The sequence below is a fragment of the Euwallacea similis genome, chromosome 15 (assembly GCF_039881205.1).
Source record: "Euwallacea similis isolate ESF13 chromosome 15, ESF131.1, whole genome shotgun sequence".
Lineage (NCBI taxonomy): Eukaryota > Metazoa > Arthropoda > Insecta > Coleoptera > Curculionidae > Euwallacea > Euwallacea similis.
The window spans coordinates 2,190,432-2,209,911 of NC_089623.1; the positions used below are offsets into that span (position 1 = coordinate 2,190,432).

At 35.0% G+C, this 19,480-nt stretch overlaps 1 protein-coding gene across 3 annotated transcripts in view; it reads left to right on the forward strand.

Annotated features, from left to right (window-relative positions):
* nolo (no long nerve cord) overlaps window positions 1-19,480 on the forward strand; it is a 205,502-nt gene that overhangs the window by 140,662 nt on the left and 45,360 nt on the right. For all 3 annotated transcript variants that reach the window (XM_066397510.1, XM_066397511.1, XM_066397512.1), the window contains 3 exons: window positions 579-833; window positions 6,943-7,087; window positions 10,579-10,708. In XM_066397510.1, coding sequence (XP_066253607.1) covers window positions 579-833; window positions 6,943-7,087; window positions 10,579-10,708 — 530 coding nt within the window. The remainder of the gene's footprint in view (window positions 1-578; window positions 834-6,942; window positions 7,088-10,578; window positions 10,709-19,480) is intronic.

Here is a 19,480-nt window from a genome sequence, read left to right on the forward strand (position 1 = left end):
TATACATATAGACAATTCAATCATAGATAACTTTTCTCCAACACTAAATTTTCCATGCAAATGCGCAAAATTTCCTACCTTATTTTCTTTTCTCGTGTGCTATATTTACTGCGCTACCTCTATTCTAAACGGTTCGATTTCAGGTCTTAAATTAATCCGTACTGGGTTGAATAATAAGGGCATACACAAAGACTGCAAAAATCAATGTTGAAGTTATAAATCATAAATTCATTGAACTTTTTTTATTGACAGGAATTTTGCGGTTTTCGAATTATTGCGTAGGATATTTCCCACTTAAAATCTTATTCAGATCTAAGATACGTCTGATTTGAAACGTTACAAGAGTTTCCAAGTGAGTGTATACGGAGAAGCGGTGAGACTAATCAGTTTTCCAGAACTATGAAACCGTTAGAGCAACCACAGAGCGCTCCGAAATCGCAAACCGAAAATGCTATTAGACAGCTATCTGAAACACTCTCTATAAATTACATTTGCATACATATGCAATTTTAGCAGGACATTGAAGAGCCGGTCTAAAACACAAATGTATATTTGTTAAATGCTTATTTTTTTTCTAGCCTTGTCCTGGTGTCTCCCCGGATTTCCGAGAGGAGCAATGCGCAAGTTACAACAATGTTCCCTATGATGGAGTTTACTACGATTGGTTCCCATTTTACGACGATGATGAACCATGCACGCTGATATGTAAAGGAAGATTGAAAGGAGCTGCCGACGAAGTTCCCTTGGTAGTTTCTACCCTTAAAGATGGAGTACAGGATGGCACTCGATGTCGTCCTGGAAGTCTAGATATGTGCATTGATGGAGAATGTCAGGTAAGGGTTTTTTTTGAAAACTGAAATGGGCACACAAATTTGTACACTTTTTTTTCAAATAAACTTCCCATCATCGTCTTTCCGGATCTGCAAAATTTCGTCAGAATTCCCCTTGCTGTCCGAAATTGTAATCAAAAAATGAAATTTAAATGTTTTCTTGAATATTCTGTACCTCGAGAGCTTAGCCGTTGCGAATCCACGTTAATATGAATTTTCTACATTAAAGTTTTTTAAACACTTTCTTTTAAATGTTTTTCAAAATTATTTTCGATAATGTATTGCAATTCAAAATCTATTGATTAATTTTTGAGAAAGTAGCTATAAATCTAGTAAAAAATGCAATCCAAACTCAGTTAAACAATACGCAGACAATTGAAAAACTGTTGATATGAAATTAGTTTGTTTCCGATTTTGTACTCCTAGACAGTTTATGATTAAAAATAAAACAAGAAATAAACAATTAAAAACAACTAACGACTGTTTGTGAGCACAAATTAAAAAAAAAATGAATTTCCTATCAACAAACAAGTTTTTTCATTGTTTACGTACTATTCAACTGAGTTTGTATTGCGTTTTTTTGCCAAATTTATACCTGCTTTTCTTAGAAACTAATTGATAGATTTTGAATCGCAATACACCATTGAATGTAGTTTTGAAAGACCTCTAATTTGAAGTGCTACTTCATTTATGTTTCAATTTTTAAAAATCGGCCATTTTGTGCTATTGGTGACGTAAGAAACATTTTACAAAATAGACAAACTTGAAAAAATCATATTTTTTTGCCCTATATAATGCTGCTTTGGAATTTTTAAGAAATAATAATTTACTAAAAAGTTAACAGGGGGAGACAATTTACAGCCCCACGGTATACTTAATACCCTGTATTTCGGAGATTTGAGTAATTAGTGAATTTCCAGCAAGCAGCCCCAAGAAATTTATCGTAACTTTTCTATCTATGGGTGTGCATTTTGTTCGTATAACGTCAACCAACACCGACATTGAGCTAATCATAATTTGAAATTTAATGGCTTTAGTTCAAATTAGTTCAGGTAAGTTCATGTCACGACGGAAATCTTTAAAACACACCCAATCTGGTGTTCTGACTGCAGGAAAATGTGAGATTCACCGAAGTGCCTACCCACTAAAAACCTCGGGATCAAAGATCCTCCTACTCCAGAATTGTTCTTGAGGGATACATCGTCAAGGTCAGAGAGGACTGCGAGTGGCTACTACCTACTTCACCCGTTATCTTATCTGTTGTGTTTTTAGAACATTAACTGTCTCTTTAGGTCATTTCTGTCCTCCTGTTTTCACCCTTTGCCTAATCGAGATGGCCTTCGTGATGGCTTCTCTCTTCCTCCACTTTGTCTATGTCCTTCTGGTCCGGTATCATTTTGTTACCAATCCTGATACATACATCTTACAGAAACTTTTGCTTTTTTCTTCGTTAATGGAAATTGTTCTTGTACATTTGCCTTTTCTCCTGAGATGCTTTTCTTTGCGTTGTAGCATCCAAACGTGTATGGACGTCCTTGGATGTTTGGTCCTTTCGTCATTTCGTCTGGATCTTCTATGGCCCTTCTTGTCGTGTTTGCCTCAAGGACTGATTTTTGATGATGCAATAGGTCATTCCTTCGACAGGCCCGTATCCAGGCCCTCCCCGATTTTATCCAGTGAACATCTATCCTTCTGCCTTCCGCGTCTGTCTCCCTTCTCCGGGATTGGCTACTCGGACTTGAGGGAGGAGGCATCCAGGAGTCACCACCTGCAGGTGCGAATAGATCTTTGGCCTCCGAATTTTAATATTAATCGTAATTATTTTTTTTAAACGACATAAAACCTACTTGTTTTTGATTTCGACATATTTTTTTAAAAAGCTGCTTTTTCAGCGGTTTTTTAAAATCCTCTAAAAGCCTCGTTAGGGGCGTTTTAATGCTTTTGTAAACTAAAATATATTTTTTTTTAATTTAAAAAAACTGATTTTCGGAAATGTTCTATCCCAGCCCCATTAGTTCTGGGCAAAGATATATTTCCGCCCAAGTATAGTTCCTTATAAATTACATCAACAATTAAGTTAAACTATGCTCTTGTGTCTCCAGACTTTATAACTTTAGTTTAAAGATAATCCCAACCCATAAAGCAAACATTTCCGTGTTATCCCGGTGATCCCGTTCGCAACTGTCAGTATTCAACTGCAGAAATAATCCGTATTCCCTAAAGCCCTATTGGTGGCATTTGCAGGCGAAATTTAAACCTTGTATGGCGACGATGATATAAATAAATCTTAGCCAAACAAAGTCCGTACGCCTTTTCGATCGATATCATCCCATATTTTTCTGATGATTTTCCAATATGCCTTCGCATATTTTTGTATTTACATTTATATTATTTCCCAGTGTGATGCGGAGTGAATATTTGTCGGATTGTCGACTGCAGGCGGGCATACGAATATTACTTTGCCAGAACGGTTTGTAAATTTAATAATCTATGGGTCTATGGTTTGATAAATGTTTTATGGCCCTAGTGACTGACCTTTCAGGCGCAAAATGGAATTTTAGATATTAAAAATCTGTAAGGAAATTCTATTCTTCTTTTTTCTCTTTGAAAGTGCGATTAAATTTCCAGACTGCAAAGAGCAATTAAAGAGAAATTTTCAAATCATATTGCACAAATTAATGTTGGAGTCGTTAAAAAGGATTGGAAAATGGACAAAAACTGATTTCAGAAAAGAATGGAGTTATTCTCAATATGAATACGAAGGCCCTTTCATTACCACAGCAGTGATTTTGAACAATACAACGTAAGGAATACTGCCCTGCTTCTTTCCTCAACTGTGTACAGCGAAGAACAGTTCAGAGCCATATGGCCATCGTTGGACTGTGGTACAGATTCCCGAACTAAATAATACTAGGTTTCCTACCCTAGAGGTGGGCGTGGAAGTCCTCCTTAGTTGTAAACAAGTAATGTTTACGTCAGTACAAAATATATTTACAAATTAGTATTAATCTCGATTCCCCCATAGTCCAACAATAAACTTTACTCATTAAAAAAATAAGGCAAGCGAAATATTGCCCTTGATTCCTCTTCTGTTTAAGTCCTCAGATTAATATATATTAATCCATATCTACCCCTTGTAGTGCTGGCCGAGATTTAAACGGTCTGAAGAATTCTTTTATTTGCGAGATTCTCCTTATGATTTATGGGTCCTAGTCCTATCTCAGAATCAGTCGTGAAATCTATTGGTATGGTAAACATGATAAATTATACAGGGTGATTCGTTAACAATGGAACAACCGAAAGTTGGAGATCCTACACGTCAAATGGTAACGAATGGAGAAAATATGCCTTATCCGAAAGTTGATTGTTTCGGATATATACAGGGTGTTAAAGTTAAAATTATAATTCATTTTGTTGCCACTATTCTGAAATTATTTAAGTTGGGCACTTGAAAATTTGTAAGTTATTTATGTTTTTTTACGTAACGAATAAGATACGTTTTTCAAGTTCTGCTTTACAAATATATTATTATAAATTATCAAATCGAACCATAGAGATCGCTAAATAGATTTTTCTCGAAAACAGATCCGAGATATCGAAATGAAATAAGAATGCATAATTAATGAAAAAATAATTGCTCTTTCAAATTTCGAAACAAATTTAATGTTAGACATACAAGATTAAAAGTTATGTAAAAATGACCATCCATTAGCAACGAGGAAATTGCAAAACGTATCTTATTTGTCACCTACAAAAACATAACTTCACAAATTTTCAAGCGTCTAACTTAGATATTTTCAGAATAATGGCAAAAAAATGAATTAAAGTTGCAACTTTCAATGCCCTGTATATATCCTAAACTATCAATTTTCGGATAAGGCATATTTTCTCCAATCGCTACCATTGCACATATAGTATCTTCAGCTTTCGGTCGCCCCATTGTTAATGAATCACCCTGTACATCTCTATCCCCTCCCCCTCAGTAGTCTTATTGTTTCAATTATCTGCTTTACTTTGTGGTAATTTATGCTCAATTTGATTCTCGATCTATTTGTAATAATCAGTTGCAATCAATGAAATAACGGCAAAGCAGGTTTCCTCGAAAATTTCCATTTTGTAATTTTATTACTTACTTCATATTCGCTGTACCTGCTTTTCCGTAAACGCTAAAAATTCCAAATTTTGTCTAACAAATCAAATGGATAAGTGAGACGTAATGTATCACATGATCGTCAATACTAATTCCCTAGATTACTTTATTTTAAAACAACTAACTTTCCTGGTATACATATAATATAATCAGAAACATCTAGGGAATACAAATTCTCGTTCTTGACATAAAACCCATGCTAATTACTGCTGTTGTAGTATTAATGCCGAAAAACAGGTGTAACCAAACAATAACACTTTAAGAACATTTTACTTATTTCCACAAGCAACTTGCAGTTATTTCCATTTCAGGCAAGGAAACGTTGTTTATTCCCCTGAATTGAATTTCGGATTAGTAAAAAGAGATACGTCTTATTTCCGGGGAATTAGCAAGTCTATGCTTATTTCTCGCTTCTTTCCCCTGAGATCGCTTTCCGCGGTTTTCCTCGATCAATCATGGAAAAGCGATACTTCTCTTTTTTCTCAGCTCTTCAAGTAGATTGACAGAACAATAATTGATACGATCTTTCTAACTTTGACTATTGTTACGGAATCACAGACGTAATTATTGTTATTTTAAATAATATTTTATTGTTTAGGCACAGTTTGTAAAATCTACAAAATTCAAGCCACATTAGGGGTGCAAATGTTTCTCTTTATTAGCGTTTAATAAATTTAGTTTCCAGTTAATTTCCAAAGTAAATATTTCAAATGAGGCGAATTTTTTGTACAATTTTAGGAGTTTGACGATCGACTTTACAAAATATGCCTTCAAAACTGTTATTTTATCGAATTTACTTTTAAAAACTTAGTTATGGAACTTTATTGTTGTAATGGTGCAAACCACCTGTTCTGATTAAAGTAAACTAGTAGTCTTAGGAGTTTGATGAAAATTATACTAAATTTCATAGATCGATGAAAGATATCCCTCTGCAGCTCTTTTGGGAAAAAAATTATTCCATCAGTGCCTAGCATGGCTACTAAAACGTGATTGGCAAACTTGGACCAATCGTGTAGATATGTATAATAGTGCTGCCCAAAAATTCAATTTTATGACAACAGTTCTGGGAAATTATCACGTTTTCATCCCGAGATGTGTTTTACAAGAGAATTTCAGGTGACGCGAGATTCGTTCAGCAGAGAAGGCACCAATCGTCAAAACCAAAAACGTAGAAAAGACTGTTATTTACAAAATACAAGAGCATTTATCCCCAAATTTTAATAAGATACCTATCTCACACATTCTAAAAATTGGAAGCTATAGAGTAAAGATTGAGAATCCTTTCAAACTGCATCATCCTGTATCTCAAAAAAAAGTACGTGCGCACCCGTGTTAATAATACCCTTTTTTCCGGTCTGTGCATTATACAGGCCGATAACATAAGAATTTCATTCCTTCAACTCAATTTTCCGGTCGAGATAGCTACCACTCCTTGTATATTCAATACGAAAATCTCAATTGCAGTAATATTGTTTAACCTATCAAAGTGAATGGAAATTTTAGGATGTAATGACCCATTTCATAAGTTACAAGATTCTTGTCAGGACGCTTTGGATAAAATTAAAACTTTTATGGGGCTATTACAAGGCTGAATATCGGGGTTTAATGTAACCGATGTGAGATAACCACTTGCTATGCTCCAAAAATTTTGAATTATTTTAGTTCTTAAAGTCGTTAACTGCCCCGCCGATGTCGGTCGGTTACCGTTTGGTTTGGAATTCATATTACAGACTTAGTTCTAAGTTTTAATTGCCTATAGTTCCCAGTCCGAGTTTGAGGGGATTTAGCTCATTAAACATGTTCCAAAAACAAAAGTATTGAGTTCTGAGTTGCATTGATCGAATAAGTCTCTTCCTGATGGTGGTGGCATGCATATTACATAGTCATGGGGCATGGCTGCCAATGATGTTTATTTCGTCAGGATTGCAAGTTTAAACTGTGATAGAATATTTAAATTTACAGAGAGTGGGGTGTGACTTAAAGTTGGGATCTGGGAAACAAATAGACGAGTGTGGTATATGCGGTGGAGATGGATCAACATGCGCCAAACCTTTGTACCACTGGACTCTTACATATGCATCACTGTGCTCCGTTTCTTGTGGCGGAGGTAAGCTGAACTTCTAATGTTTACCATGTAAGAACTTTAGAAATTACCATGAGTGTTTTAAAAGTTATTCTTATATGGGAATTTTGTTGTTGTCTGAATGTTAAATATTCAACAATTACAATCGCATTATCATGTGATTTGTATTATTATGATTATCGGATGATTGCACTAGTGCAGATTATTAGTTACCCTCGTAACATAGGAACTGAAATGAAACTGAAATATTTTTATCTTGCGAACGTGAAAAATTTCCGAGAATTATCGATAAGCTTGATTACAATACATTGAAAACTATGAAAGTTTTGCTCAGATTTGATTTAGAAAGGGTTGCCTTGAAACAGCACCATAACAATAAGACTTATTGCTTGATTTGCTTAACATCTTATTGTGGATTGATTCAATGTAACATACAGAGTATTCCAGCGAAAATGAAACAGCAATTTCAGACTGATTGAAAATGAAAAATCGCTAAAAATCGTAAAGTTAATTAGGGAAGGGGAAATTTTGGCACTTATTTTCTAATCATCGTGTTAAACCCCTACGCAGGAGTGATATCAACTCTAAAAATTTTAAATAGACTGATCAATCGAGTGGTACTTCTTTTTAAAGATCTTTAAAATTTCTTTTTAAAACACTTTAACTTGTTCAATTTGGTCAAAGATTTTGCGAAATACTGCAACATATATTGAAATTTTGTTAACTTCAAAATTCGAACAAAAACTTAAGAAATTCAACGATAATAAATCGAAATTTCAATTCCTGAAGGATTTCGCTGTATTAAAGTTACTTGACTGTTTTGAAATACTGCTCACAAATTTAACAATGGTATATTCTACTGCAGAAAGGCTTCGAATAATTGAATTTTTCTTTTCTAATGAAAATTGTGTTAACAGAACCGTACAACTGTTTAATGACAATCACCCAGAAAAACGAGTTAGCAGAAAATACGTATTAGAATTAGTCGCTAAATTTAGAGAAACTGAAAATGTTTTAAATAAAAAATGAAACGTTCAACATGGTGCGATTGTCAGCAGTGAACCGATGCAAATTGCAGTTCTGGGTCAGATTCATGTTGAACCAACAACGAATGTTAGAGAATTAGCAACAGCTACAGGAATAAGTCGTAATACCGTTGACAGAATACTGAAGCGTCATAAGTTTCAGCCTTACGAACTTCACTTGAAACAGGAATTAAACTAGAATTATTCTGAGAGACGTATACAATTTTGTGAAGATCTAAGTGAAATACTTGTCATTCATAAGCACCTTACTTTTAACCTTTGCTTTTCTGATTAGTGTACTTTTTTCTTAACGAAAAAGTAACTTGTCAAAATTCTCGCTATTGGTCTGATGCCAATCCTAGAGAATTTCGTGAAATCCATAAACAGTATTCTAAAAAATTGAATATTTGGGCTGAAATCTTTGACGACTCTTTGAGTGGTCTGTTTTTTTTTAACGAAAAATTTGAACGACGATTTCATCTTGATTCGCTGGAAAACGCCATTAAATCGAAACTTACAAAAATAATTGAAGAAAAAGAACAATATACCTAAAATCTTTTCGTTTTTCAACAAGGCAGTGCTCCACCATACTACGCTGTACGTGTTTGAGAATATCTTAATGAGACGCTTCCGTGCCACTGGATCGGAAGAAGAGACCCTTTATGGAATGGACGGCCCGATCTTCTGATTTATCACCTTTAGATCTCTTTTTATGGGAGCATTTAAAATCAAAATTGTACGCTATTTCCCAAGAGTCACTAGAGGTCTTAGGCCAAAGAATTGTAAATGAATGCCGCCAGATAATATCTGAAATATGGCGACATCTCTGACAACGCTTTGAACAAAATCTCTATTTTAAGGCACGATTTAACGAATGTTTCGACAAAATGAAACAAAATTAGATATGTAGATGATAATTTTTTATAAACATAACTTCGATAGATTATTATTGAATTCTTTAAGGTTTTGTTCCATTTTTGAAGTAAACGAAATTTCGCTGCAACATTTTGCAAAATCATTGGCCAAATTAAAAAAAAAAAAGTGATTTGAAGAGAGGCTTTGAAGACCTTTGAAAAGAGGTACCGCCCAATAGGTCATTCTATTTAAATTTTTAGAGTTGATGTCACTTCGGCGTAAGGGTTGAAGACGGCAATTAGAAAATTGACACAAAATGTTTCCCCTCCCTAACTAACTTTACAACTTTCAGCGATTTTTCATTTTTAATCGGCAAATACCGTAAAATTGTTCTGTTTCGTTTTCACTGACACACCCTGTATATAATTTAATATAACAAATAAAATAAAAAAGAATTTACTTGGATCATGAAAATGTATTGGGGGAAATCTTGAGGAACATGTATGTATGCGATGCCTTTTCATCCTCTACTGGGAAACAATGTCCTAATTGTAAACGTCCCCATTGTAATTTCTAAATGAAAAGTTTTTACAATTTTGATTGATGTAATGGGTTTACATAGAAAAACTGGGTTAATAAATGATGCATGAGCAGAAGTAGAAACCCAAATTCCATTTTTATAATATGCGGTATAAAATAAGGGTAAGAGATTAGTCGGAGAGTTGAAAAATAAAAGTTACTCTTTTGATGGAAAGCGTATCTGGCACTCTTCGCTAACAAGAGCCGCTTAAAGTAAAGAACGACGTGAACACCGAACAGCTTGCAACTCTCACAAACAGCTTAATCTCGCTGGTGCATACAACCAGAAGTCGTTAGTATGGATGCCATGCGACTTAAAAAGTATGAAGAACTCATTCAATAAAAAGTTCCACATAAATCTCCCAAATATTTAACTTTCGCGTAATTGTACATACGCACAGTAAATGAGTATATTGTTTTAATTAAATACCCAAATGCCCTGTAATTTATAGTTTATGAAAACCAATTAAATTAATCGGTAATTTGCACTATTGAAATCAGTCTGTGTTAAATTAGGGCTTTAAACGTCAGATGATCAAATTCTAATATGAAATAACAATCATATTTCGCTTTCCGAATGAATAGATCATAAAGCGGTTTTTTTCAGTAAACAGATTTTGGGCACTAATAACTAATCCACAGGATTTCATTACATTTTCCAATTATAAAGCGCACTTGCAATGCAGCTTGCAACAGTCGTGATGGAAATTCCTATTAAGTTGGAATATTAAAATGACTGTTTTCAACAGCAGGCAACAAATGTGCTAAGTTTTCTGGTTATTACGGCCTAGGAAATGTCACGTTCTGCGCAAAATAACACTTAGTCCGAGCCCGTGTTCTCTAATACTCCAGAATTAATGATCTCAGGACTCCTTATATATTGCTGGGCTTTATTATTAAATAGACGTAATATACTTTCTGCTTTAATGTCGGTAGCGTGTGATTCTTTTTCGGAACGGAGATTTCTTCATATAGTTGTAAATTGGATAGGAAAATAGAAAATATAAGTCTTGCTTACAGTAACGTGCCGCTGGTATATTGGGTGATTTTCTACAGGATACAAAATGTCTCGTCCGACCTGTCAGAACCGCATTTCTGGCGAAGAAGTGGAGGACGATTTGTGCAATGATTCACAGAAGCCGGATTCGACAATAGTGGAATGCAACACGCATGGCTGCCCCCCAAAGTAAGTGTCCAATTGCCATTTAAACCTAATATTCTTCTTGCTTTCAGTCTTCCTACATTTCAGTTACCTCTAATAACTTATTACCACCTGTCAGCTTTGGTATAAGCGAGTGTTGTCTTACCTTGATTCAAGATGTTTTTTATTTATTAATCGGGCGTAATAACCGTTCTGTCTGAGTCGAGAGATTCCGCGGAGGCTCATTCAAAATAGAAACGTTTGGGTTCTCCAACGACGTCTGCACTAATCTGATTCGCTGAAGGGTGCCGGAGTGGTGCTACAGGGAAGTCGAAGTACTTCATTTCGTTCGGCTAAGATGCGGCACAGGTCGCAAAGATTGAGAAGCACGCAAAAGACTATTGCTGGGCTCTGAATTCGTTCAAGTAGGGAAATTGCGACAAGCTCTCGAAATTTAAAAAAAAATCACTTGTGTGGCTCGCCATTTGTTTTTTTTACCTGATTGAACCAGCTTGCAGAAGGGCATTGGAAAGTGTCAATCTCGAGCCGCCTTCCTGGCCTGAAGGCACAAGCCGCAGTATAAGGGGGGAAAAATCAAAATCTGCAAGTACGGAAAATGACGGAAATTTGATTTTGTGCTCACATTGTGGGTTTCCTGTATGTATTATATTTGCTCTAAAATGACCATAAATTGTTTTCATTCCAAATTGAAACAAAAAAGTCGGAAAAATTAACGTGTTTTTCACTCGGAACTCATCGAAAAATAGGCAGATAGTGTAATAAGTTAGTTTTAGTAACAATAGGTTCCCGTAGAAACAGCTAAAATTGCCTATCATCAGGGGACAATTTTATTTTTAACTAATTTTTAATTATTTGGATGTAATTTTATACAATATTTTTTTAGCTTAACCTTGTTCAAATTCTTTGCCTTTGACTTTATAGAGAAAGAATTTAAAATTAAAGTCAATATCAAAGTTTTGAATAATCTTGTACAACACCAAATCAGTCATTTCCTTAACATAAGTCTCAAAAATGTATGACATACGTTAAGACATAATTAGATACCTATTTAATGGTTAACATTCTTCCTTAAAGGATTTTCATATTAATATTTATCTTTCACTTTGTCAACATATCAACTTTCATTTTGGAACCGAATCGGGGAGTGGACGTATTAAAAGACCGCTGATTTCAAAAGTAAATTTGAATTTCAAAAATTATATTGAGACAAATTTTCGTTTCCTACAGTCTGCATAGACTACGCGAACTTTAGCTCGAATAATCGAATAATCTTTTGTTATGAAAGTTCCAATGTAATTCCGCTGTAAATTCTAATAGCAATTCTAAATTGGCGGAATTAGGTAAGGCGAGGTGTATTTTATTGGATAAACGCCTGAATGGTACAAAGCTTATACTTTACAATTAGAGGAAAATGTCTTAAAAAATTTCTATCACTGAGAGCGATGATTAAGTGGATGTTCATACACCTCTGCATAATTGTCCATGGCTTCAGCTTCAAAGGACGAACATAACTATGATGGCCGGTGTAGCGACTGGTCACAGTTACATCCGACGAGATTAACATGTAATGGGCATTGCCAGCAACCCCAAGTGCTTTGAATGCCCTAAAAAGGACGAGACATTAGGACACGTGCTCTTGAAATATTCTTGCATTCCAGAATGTTGTATTAGGGACACCAATCGTATTACCTATCCAAATCAGTTACACCTCAATAAATGAAAGTTACAATAGCCCAAGTTGATTGGACTACTATAACTCCTCCACTTCGGCGAGATGTGACATTCCCAATACTGTGATCTATATTCCGCCTTTCCCTCAGTTATTCATTCATTCAAATCCGACTACAAATAATTCTGATCGAGAACAAGTTCCTTTTAGGGGCCATTGGTATTTTGCACGCTTCCCTCGTTGAGATCACACTGAAGTAGATTTTAAAAATTTCAATCTAGTGTCAGAAAAGTTAAAAAACACGTGTGGAGGTATTTCATATTTACGCATGCGCACTCTCAGAATGAAATACAGTCACGCCAATAGTTCGCATTTACCGCTATGTAAAATTACAGTTTCCTATAAAAGCTATGTCGTCATATCAATAACACCTTCCAATGTTAATCACCATCTTGCCTATCGTTACATAAAAAACGCATTAATGGAGAAAGTTTTATAGCATCTGCTATATTTTGGCACCTCTTTCCTAGCAAACTGTAATTTAAGGGATGATGGCGGCACTCAAGAAATTGATCATGAAGCGAAATTGGCCACTCTGTATAAAGAACACTAGGTGTGCAGATTTTTTTTGACTCCCTGTATAAGTTAAAGTGCTGGTAGAGTCATAATTTGAAAACCCAACATTGTAAAAGCGATTTGCAGTAAATAAAATAAACAAATTGAGACAATGTTACTGAGTCTCACATCATTTTCTAATTTGAACCAAAAGGTCTGATACAAGACGACAAATTATTCTGTGTATTTTTCTAAAATTTAACTAAAAATCTTTTGTAATGCGGAAATTAAATTTTGCCAACTGCATCTTGAAATTTATATGTATACTCAGCAATTTGCGTATAGCAATAATGCGTTTTGACCTATGCCAAACGGACGTAGTTTAACCCCAAGCAATAAAGTTAGCATAAAGCAGCAACTTCCTTCCCAAGTGGCTTCCGACTTCGTGGATTGATTATAATTCAGCACTTGTTACCACCTAATTAATGTTGCCTAGGAAAATTGTTACCTTATTATTGTGTGGCAGGCTATAGCAATGTCTCGTTAACTGTAGGAAGGCTGCAAATATTTTGAATTTATGATAGCAGTATAACAAATTATACATATAACCACTTCCTCGAAGAACCTAAACATTAAAAATAGAAATAGCGGAGGGATTTATCTGAATATCTCAAAATCTTTAAAAAATCTTAAGTTTTAACAGCCTATATCTTAATAACCAAACGTTTGCGATTTTTTGATTAATTAAAGAATAATATGTTTTTCCCGAACGCCCTGTATATATTTTTCATGACTAACAAACTGATTCGTTTTTCCCTGCCAAAATATTATTAGGGCATTTCATATACCTTCACATTTAACGTTGGATTCCTGCTTGTTTACAATGTTGTACGTGCCGATAGGCTTGTTCGGAGAATTAATTCATCAACAATGATGATTAACTCAGTTACAGAAAATCCTAAGGGATATGTGGCTTATGTTCCGTTATTATATTTACCATCAATTTTCAATTCGATCATTGATTTTGGTTTATATTTACACCCCAAAAAATTTTAAATCACGAGTCTTATGTTCTGATAAGGTATTTCAATATTCATATGGGCAGTGGACTGTAATCCCTGATTTATTCTCAAATGCAACTTTCACAATTACGTATGAGTCGTGTCGGGTGTCCATTTGCACACCAGGCTCACATAAATGCCCTATTATTTTCTCAGCATATTTCAGCACTCTTCATTAAATTCGCCCTTCCATTCAAACGTAATGCGGTACTCTATCTTAAAACGCAATAATTGCGCGGGCAAATGAATTAAGGTAAATAATTACGGTCGCCAGGCCTCAAACTTTGGAGCGGAATTTGAGCCTGGTTACCCGATCTAGCTTAAAAGTGTGTGCCTCTATTCCAAGCAAGTTAAACGGCTCTATTCTCGGTGCTCGCAACTGTAATTATGTAGAATCAAGTTGACAAATAATACTATTAAAATTGCCCGTAAAATAAATTGAATTATTCAGAATTGAGTTACTCGCAACTGAGATTCAACTTATTTGAATTTTTCTGCACTTCTTGCCTTAACCGGGTTTACCCGAGAATATTTTATAAAAATTACCGTTTCGATCGGGTCTGTTGAGTTTTAACCTGACTGCGGTAAGGTTTCAGCTGTTTCTTCCATAACTAAAATGAAGTCAAATTTAGCAACATATTCTGTTATTATTATTATTCATTGTTCATCAGAGTCCCTAATAAACGACGATTGTTCTTCTGAGTTAGTTTTATCCGAGAATAGTGGGCGAGTCCACCCCTATTTGTGTGAGACTATTCCAAAATATTAGGTCGTGTAGTATGAAATGAGTAGATTCTCGAAATGCCACATTCAACTGCGAATAACTTCACTCTAAATCTATATTTGGACTTGACTTTTTTATGTGGAAAAGGCACATTCTTCCTCTTTCGATCAGAGTTTAAAGTGTTAAAAATTATTGAAAACTTTTATTTTTATAAAAAATTTTGTGCAGCCATGCAAAATAGTGAAATTCGTGTGTTAATGAAATATGAGTTCCACCGTGGAACCACAACAGCTCAGACGGCTCGCAATATTAATGATGTGTTTGGTACTGAAGTCACTTCACAGCAAACAGTATCTCGTTGGTTCATGAAATTTCGTTCTGGCAATTTTGACCTAACAAATGAACCACGTGGATGACCTGAAACTCAAGTGGATAACAATTATCTGAAAGCCGTGGTGGAAGCGAATCCACGTCAAAGTGCAAGCGAATTATCGTTAATATTCAGTGTAACCAAAAAAATAATATTGACTCATTTGGCTGAAATTGGTAAGGTGAAAAAGCTGGACAAGTGGGTACCGCATGAGTTGAGCGACATACAGAAAGAACGACGTCTCGAAGCTTGTTCTTTGTTGTTCTTTGTTGTGCCGGTATAATAACGATCCATTTTTGAATCGGATTGTTACTTGTGATGAGAAATGGATCCTATATGACAATACCAGACGTTCATCGCAGTGGTTGGATCAAGATGAACCACCAAAACATTGTGCGAAAAAAAATCTTCATCAAAAGAAGCTTATGGTGTCCGTTTGGTGGTCCAACGCAGGTGTCATCCATCACAGCTTCATGAAACCTGGTGAATCGATTACGGCTGATGTCTACTGCCGACAACTGATCGAAATGATGAGGCAACTGACGGTTAAGCAGCTAAGATTAGTCAATCGAAGCGCACCGCTATTGTTGCACGACAACGCTCGGCCACACACCGCACAAGTCACCTTGGCCAAGCTACAGGAGTTGGAATTGAAAACTCTTCGTCATCCACCGTATTCACCCGACTTAGCACCCACTGATTACCACTTCTTTCAAAGTTTGGATAACTTCTTGGTAGGAAAAACATTCAACTCCGACGAGGCTGTCAAAGCTGCCTTCCAAGAGTTTATCGACTCCCGGCCTGCAGGCTTTTACAGCAGGGGAATCAATGAACTTCCCGTTAAATGCCAGAAGTGTATTGATAATGGTGGTGCATATTTCGATTGACAATAAAAACATTTCATATGAAAAAAAAAAGACTAAAGTTTCAATTCAATTCTACTCATTTCATACTACACGACCTAATAGAATAAAAGAAAAAAAATCAGATTGTTGCATAACGACGTTGAACAACCCATTTGTTTGTTTTTTTTGTGATTTTATTTGTAACAATTTTTCATCCGCGCCATTACCCATCATTTTTAGCTGGATCCAGAAATCTTTGGTATGACGAGCAAGCGAATATTTAATTTTTTTTAGCTATTGTGACGTTCCAGACTTCCACTTTCGACAAAAATATAAAAATAATTGAATGTTTAGAGATGACACACAAAACAGCGTTTATTAAAAAATCTGACGGTTTTGGTTTAAAAACATGTTACATCGTGAAATTTAGTTGTTTTCAGCGCATTTTAGACGGGTTTAGTGTCTAATCGTAAGAAATGAGCCATTTTACATTCTAGCTGTTACTGCTGATGAACTAAAGTGCATGTAAAAAATCTTTGAATATTAACATAATTACCAAAAATATTACAATTGCCAAGGTATTTAAATCGGTAAGAAATTATTAGTTAAAACTGGAGTAAATAAATTTTCTTGAAAAAATTCATAAAAAGTACATTAAAAAGGCTGCGTATGCCTTGATGCAATTTCGATATAACTTCCTGTGGTATTTTCATAAAATTAATTAACACAAAATAGACGTCCAAAAAATATCAGCTTAAAATTGCTACATTACGCATTAAATAGCTGTTATGAATCCTCCCCTGTGGATATTACTTATAAGCCAAACTTAACTTTAAAATCTAAGACAGCCCTGATTCTGAACTAACCTAAACTAACCTAAAAGTCACTTTTTTATGTTAACCTATTAGTTTTCATGTTGAAGTTCATTTTGTATTGTACGAATTAGATGAGCGAATTTTAGTTAATAAGAGGGAATAAGAATGAAAGGCAGTTCCTCAAGATATTATCAGAAATTTTACGGAGGATGTACCTAGAAAGCTAACGGAAATGGTGCGGGAACGAGGTGAGCTTCGTATTATGAACACAATATTGAAATAAAACATATATATACAGGGTGTCCCACTAAGATGTTCGCGGAGGATAACTCAATAACTATTAAGCTTAGAGAAAAAGTGTAAAGACAAAACAGACTTTATTATTTCAACACTACAAACTAAAAATATTTTCGTTTATACAGGGTCCAGCATAAAGCTTGTGCAATATGAAACTTCTTTATTTCAAATAGAACACTGTATATTTTTGCACTTTTAGATTCCAGGCATTAAACTGATCAAATAACTATTAGATTTCCCTACACCTAAACCTAACCGTTATTGAGATATTTTGATTTAAAAGAAAAAAATTGCCAAAACACCATTTCATTAAAATGTAAAATTCTTAGCTGTTATCAAAGTTGGCTTTATGAAACTTTGTCGACGTGTTAACCAGACATAATAGATTAGGTTGGCAGGAAAAGTTTTTAATTAATTTTACACATCTGAGACAAGTATTGGAACTTGACGGTATGTCCAAATGAAAAAAAATGTTGACGGCAGTATCATCTTCGTTCCACGGAATTTTCGATACATTTGGGGTCCAATTTCATCAGTGATGGTTAAATTTGGTTTACCAAAGTCGGATTTCTAACTTATTACTTAGCCGTTACGAAGTCACTAACCTTAAAAACTTCAGAGGAAAAAATCGTAAGGTGTTAAAGTGGCGAGTTTTGGTCTCCATTGCTTGGTATGATCCAACCAGTAAATGAAGTTCAGCCCCGTAATTTGTTACATCCTGAATTTCTCAATATATGTACGTTGTAAGAAAAGTTGAATGTTATTACTTCCCCAAAAATCAATGGGTTTTATTCACAATTTAAAATCTGAGATATTGTTCTGATAAAATTAAAATGGAAGGGGGTTACCCAATTTCGATTTTCCCCGAAGGCTTTGCAATTGAATAATCTATGCAGAGTTCAATCTGAAGACGCCAATTACTGTTTACTTCCTAAGTGAGGGAAAACCTCTTCTCCGGGAAAAGAGCTGTATTTTGCGCCACCGGCGTGGGCCCCTCGGTACCCTGGTTTAGGCGAAGACCAATCTGTTTTCATTGCAGTCTGTCTCAGAAGAGACTGCACTGTTAAGTGGAGAGTCACTTTGCTGGTGAACCATCATACTCCGGAGATTTTATAGAGGTTTACTCTTCGCGTACCAGCAAAAACTCATCCACCACGCCTAGTGGGACTATTTTAAAACGAGCCACCATTACCCATGATCTCCTGCTACTGTTGCTGGTACCTACGGGACAGTCCGTTCCCAGATACAGGAGGTTAAACTACTAGGGCTCACTACTGGTTCTTTTGAAACGCCAACTATCTACAATCACCAAAAAACAAAAAGAGTATCCTCACCAGAGAGTAACGTTCATTACTTAAGAGGAAGAGAGGCAATTTTATTGTACAATGAAATTAACGCGGTCGCGCGAATAGAAAAAGTTGGCACTTAAAGAACTTCTCTATAAAGTTTCGGTGGTATACTAACTAACTTAGAAAACTACAAAGTTTCTGTCACCTGAAACTTACCTCATTGCTTTATTCATCCCTTTAACGGGAGAAGTAGAAATAACGGCAAATGGAAAGTTTTTAATGAAAAGTATAGGGAACTAGTCTGGCAAACCATAAGGAAACAGAAAACGCAAAAAGTTTATCATTAGATAAAAGTTCTTTAAACTCGAACTCTTTTAAAGCTATTTAGTTAGATGAAAGATTGAATTTTCAGGAAGTACTTTGCGAAATCTATAAAATTACAAGGCATGCCTTCGTAAAATAAAATTTCCGTTTCCCATAACACAGACAAAAATTACAAAACTAATGCCATTCTTTCAAATTACCATACAATATCATTTCATAATATAGCTCTACATCAAAGCACAGAAGCTACACTAGAATTAAATATTTTGTAATCTCTTCAATTAATTCAATTCTCAAAAAGCAAACATTTGCTTTTATACACTTCTCTGTAACTAAGAGAAGCACATTTAAAATAAAAACGAGGAAGGAATACAGGGAAAATCCATTACTATCTCAGTCTCGTTATCCTAGACTCTAATTACCTTAGCTTGAAATGCTAAAACAGTTTTCCAAGATTTCAGGGTGGTTTTAAAAATCGCTTTTAACTCTTTTTAAACATTCTATTAGTCTTTAATGGTGTTAAACGACGTTTAAGTAACCTTTTTAATTCGCCAGATTACAGTGTCACATCCAAGACATCTGGATAGACGTGGACATTAATGCCTTAGAGCGACTAGTTTAGTGTACCATCAATTTTATTTGAAAGATAATTTAAACTGCGAAACTCAACAATACTGAGTCTATATACTTTGTCCGGCACTAAAACTGATACACGTCATAACACTTAATTTCAGCAGTGTTGCCGGATGCATGATTAATTCGGTATTTCTTATGCAATATAGTTGCCAAAAAAGTATTTGCACACACGATGAATTGCCTTTAGCGTAAAATTAAAACATACTTCTGA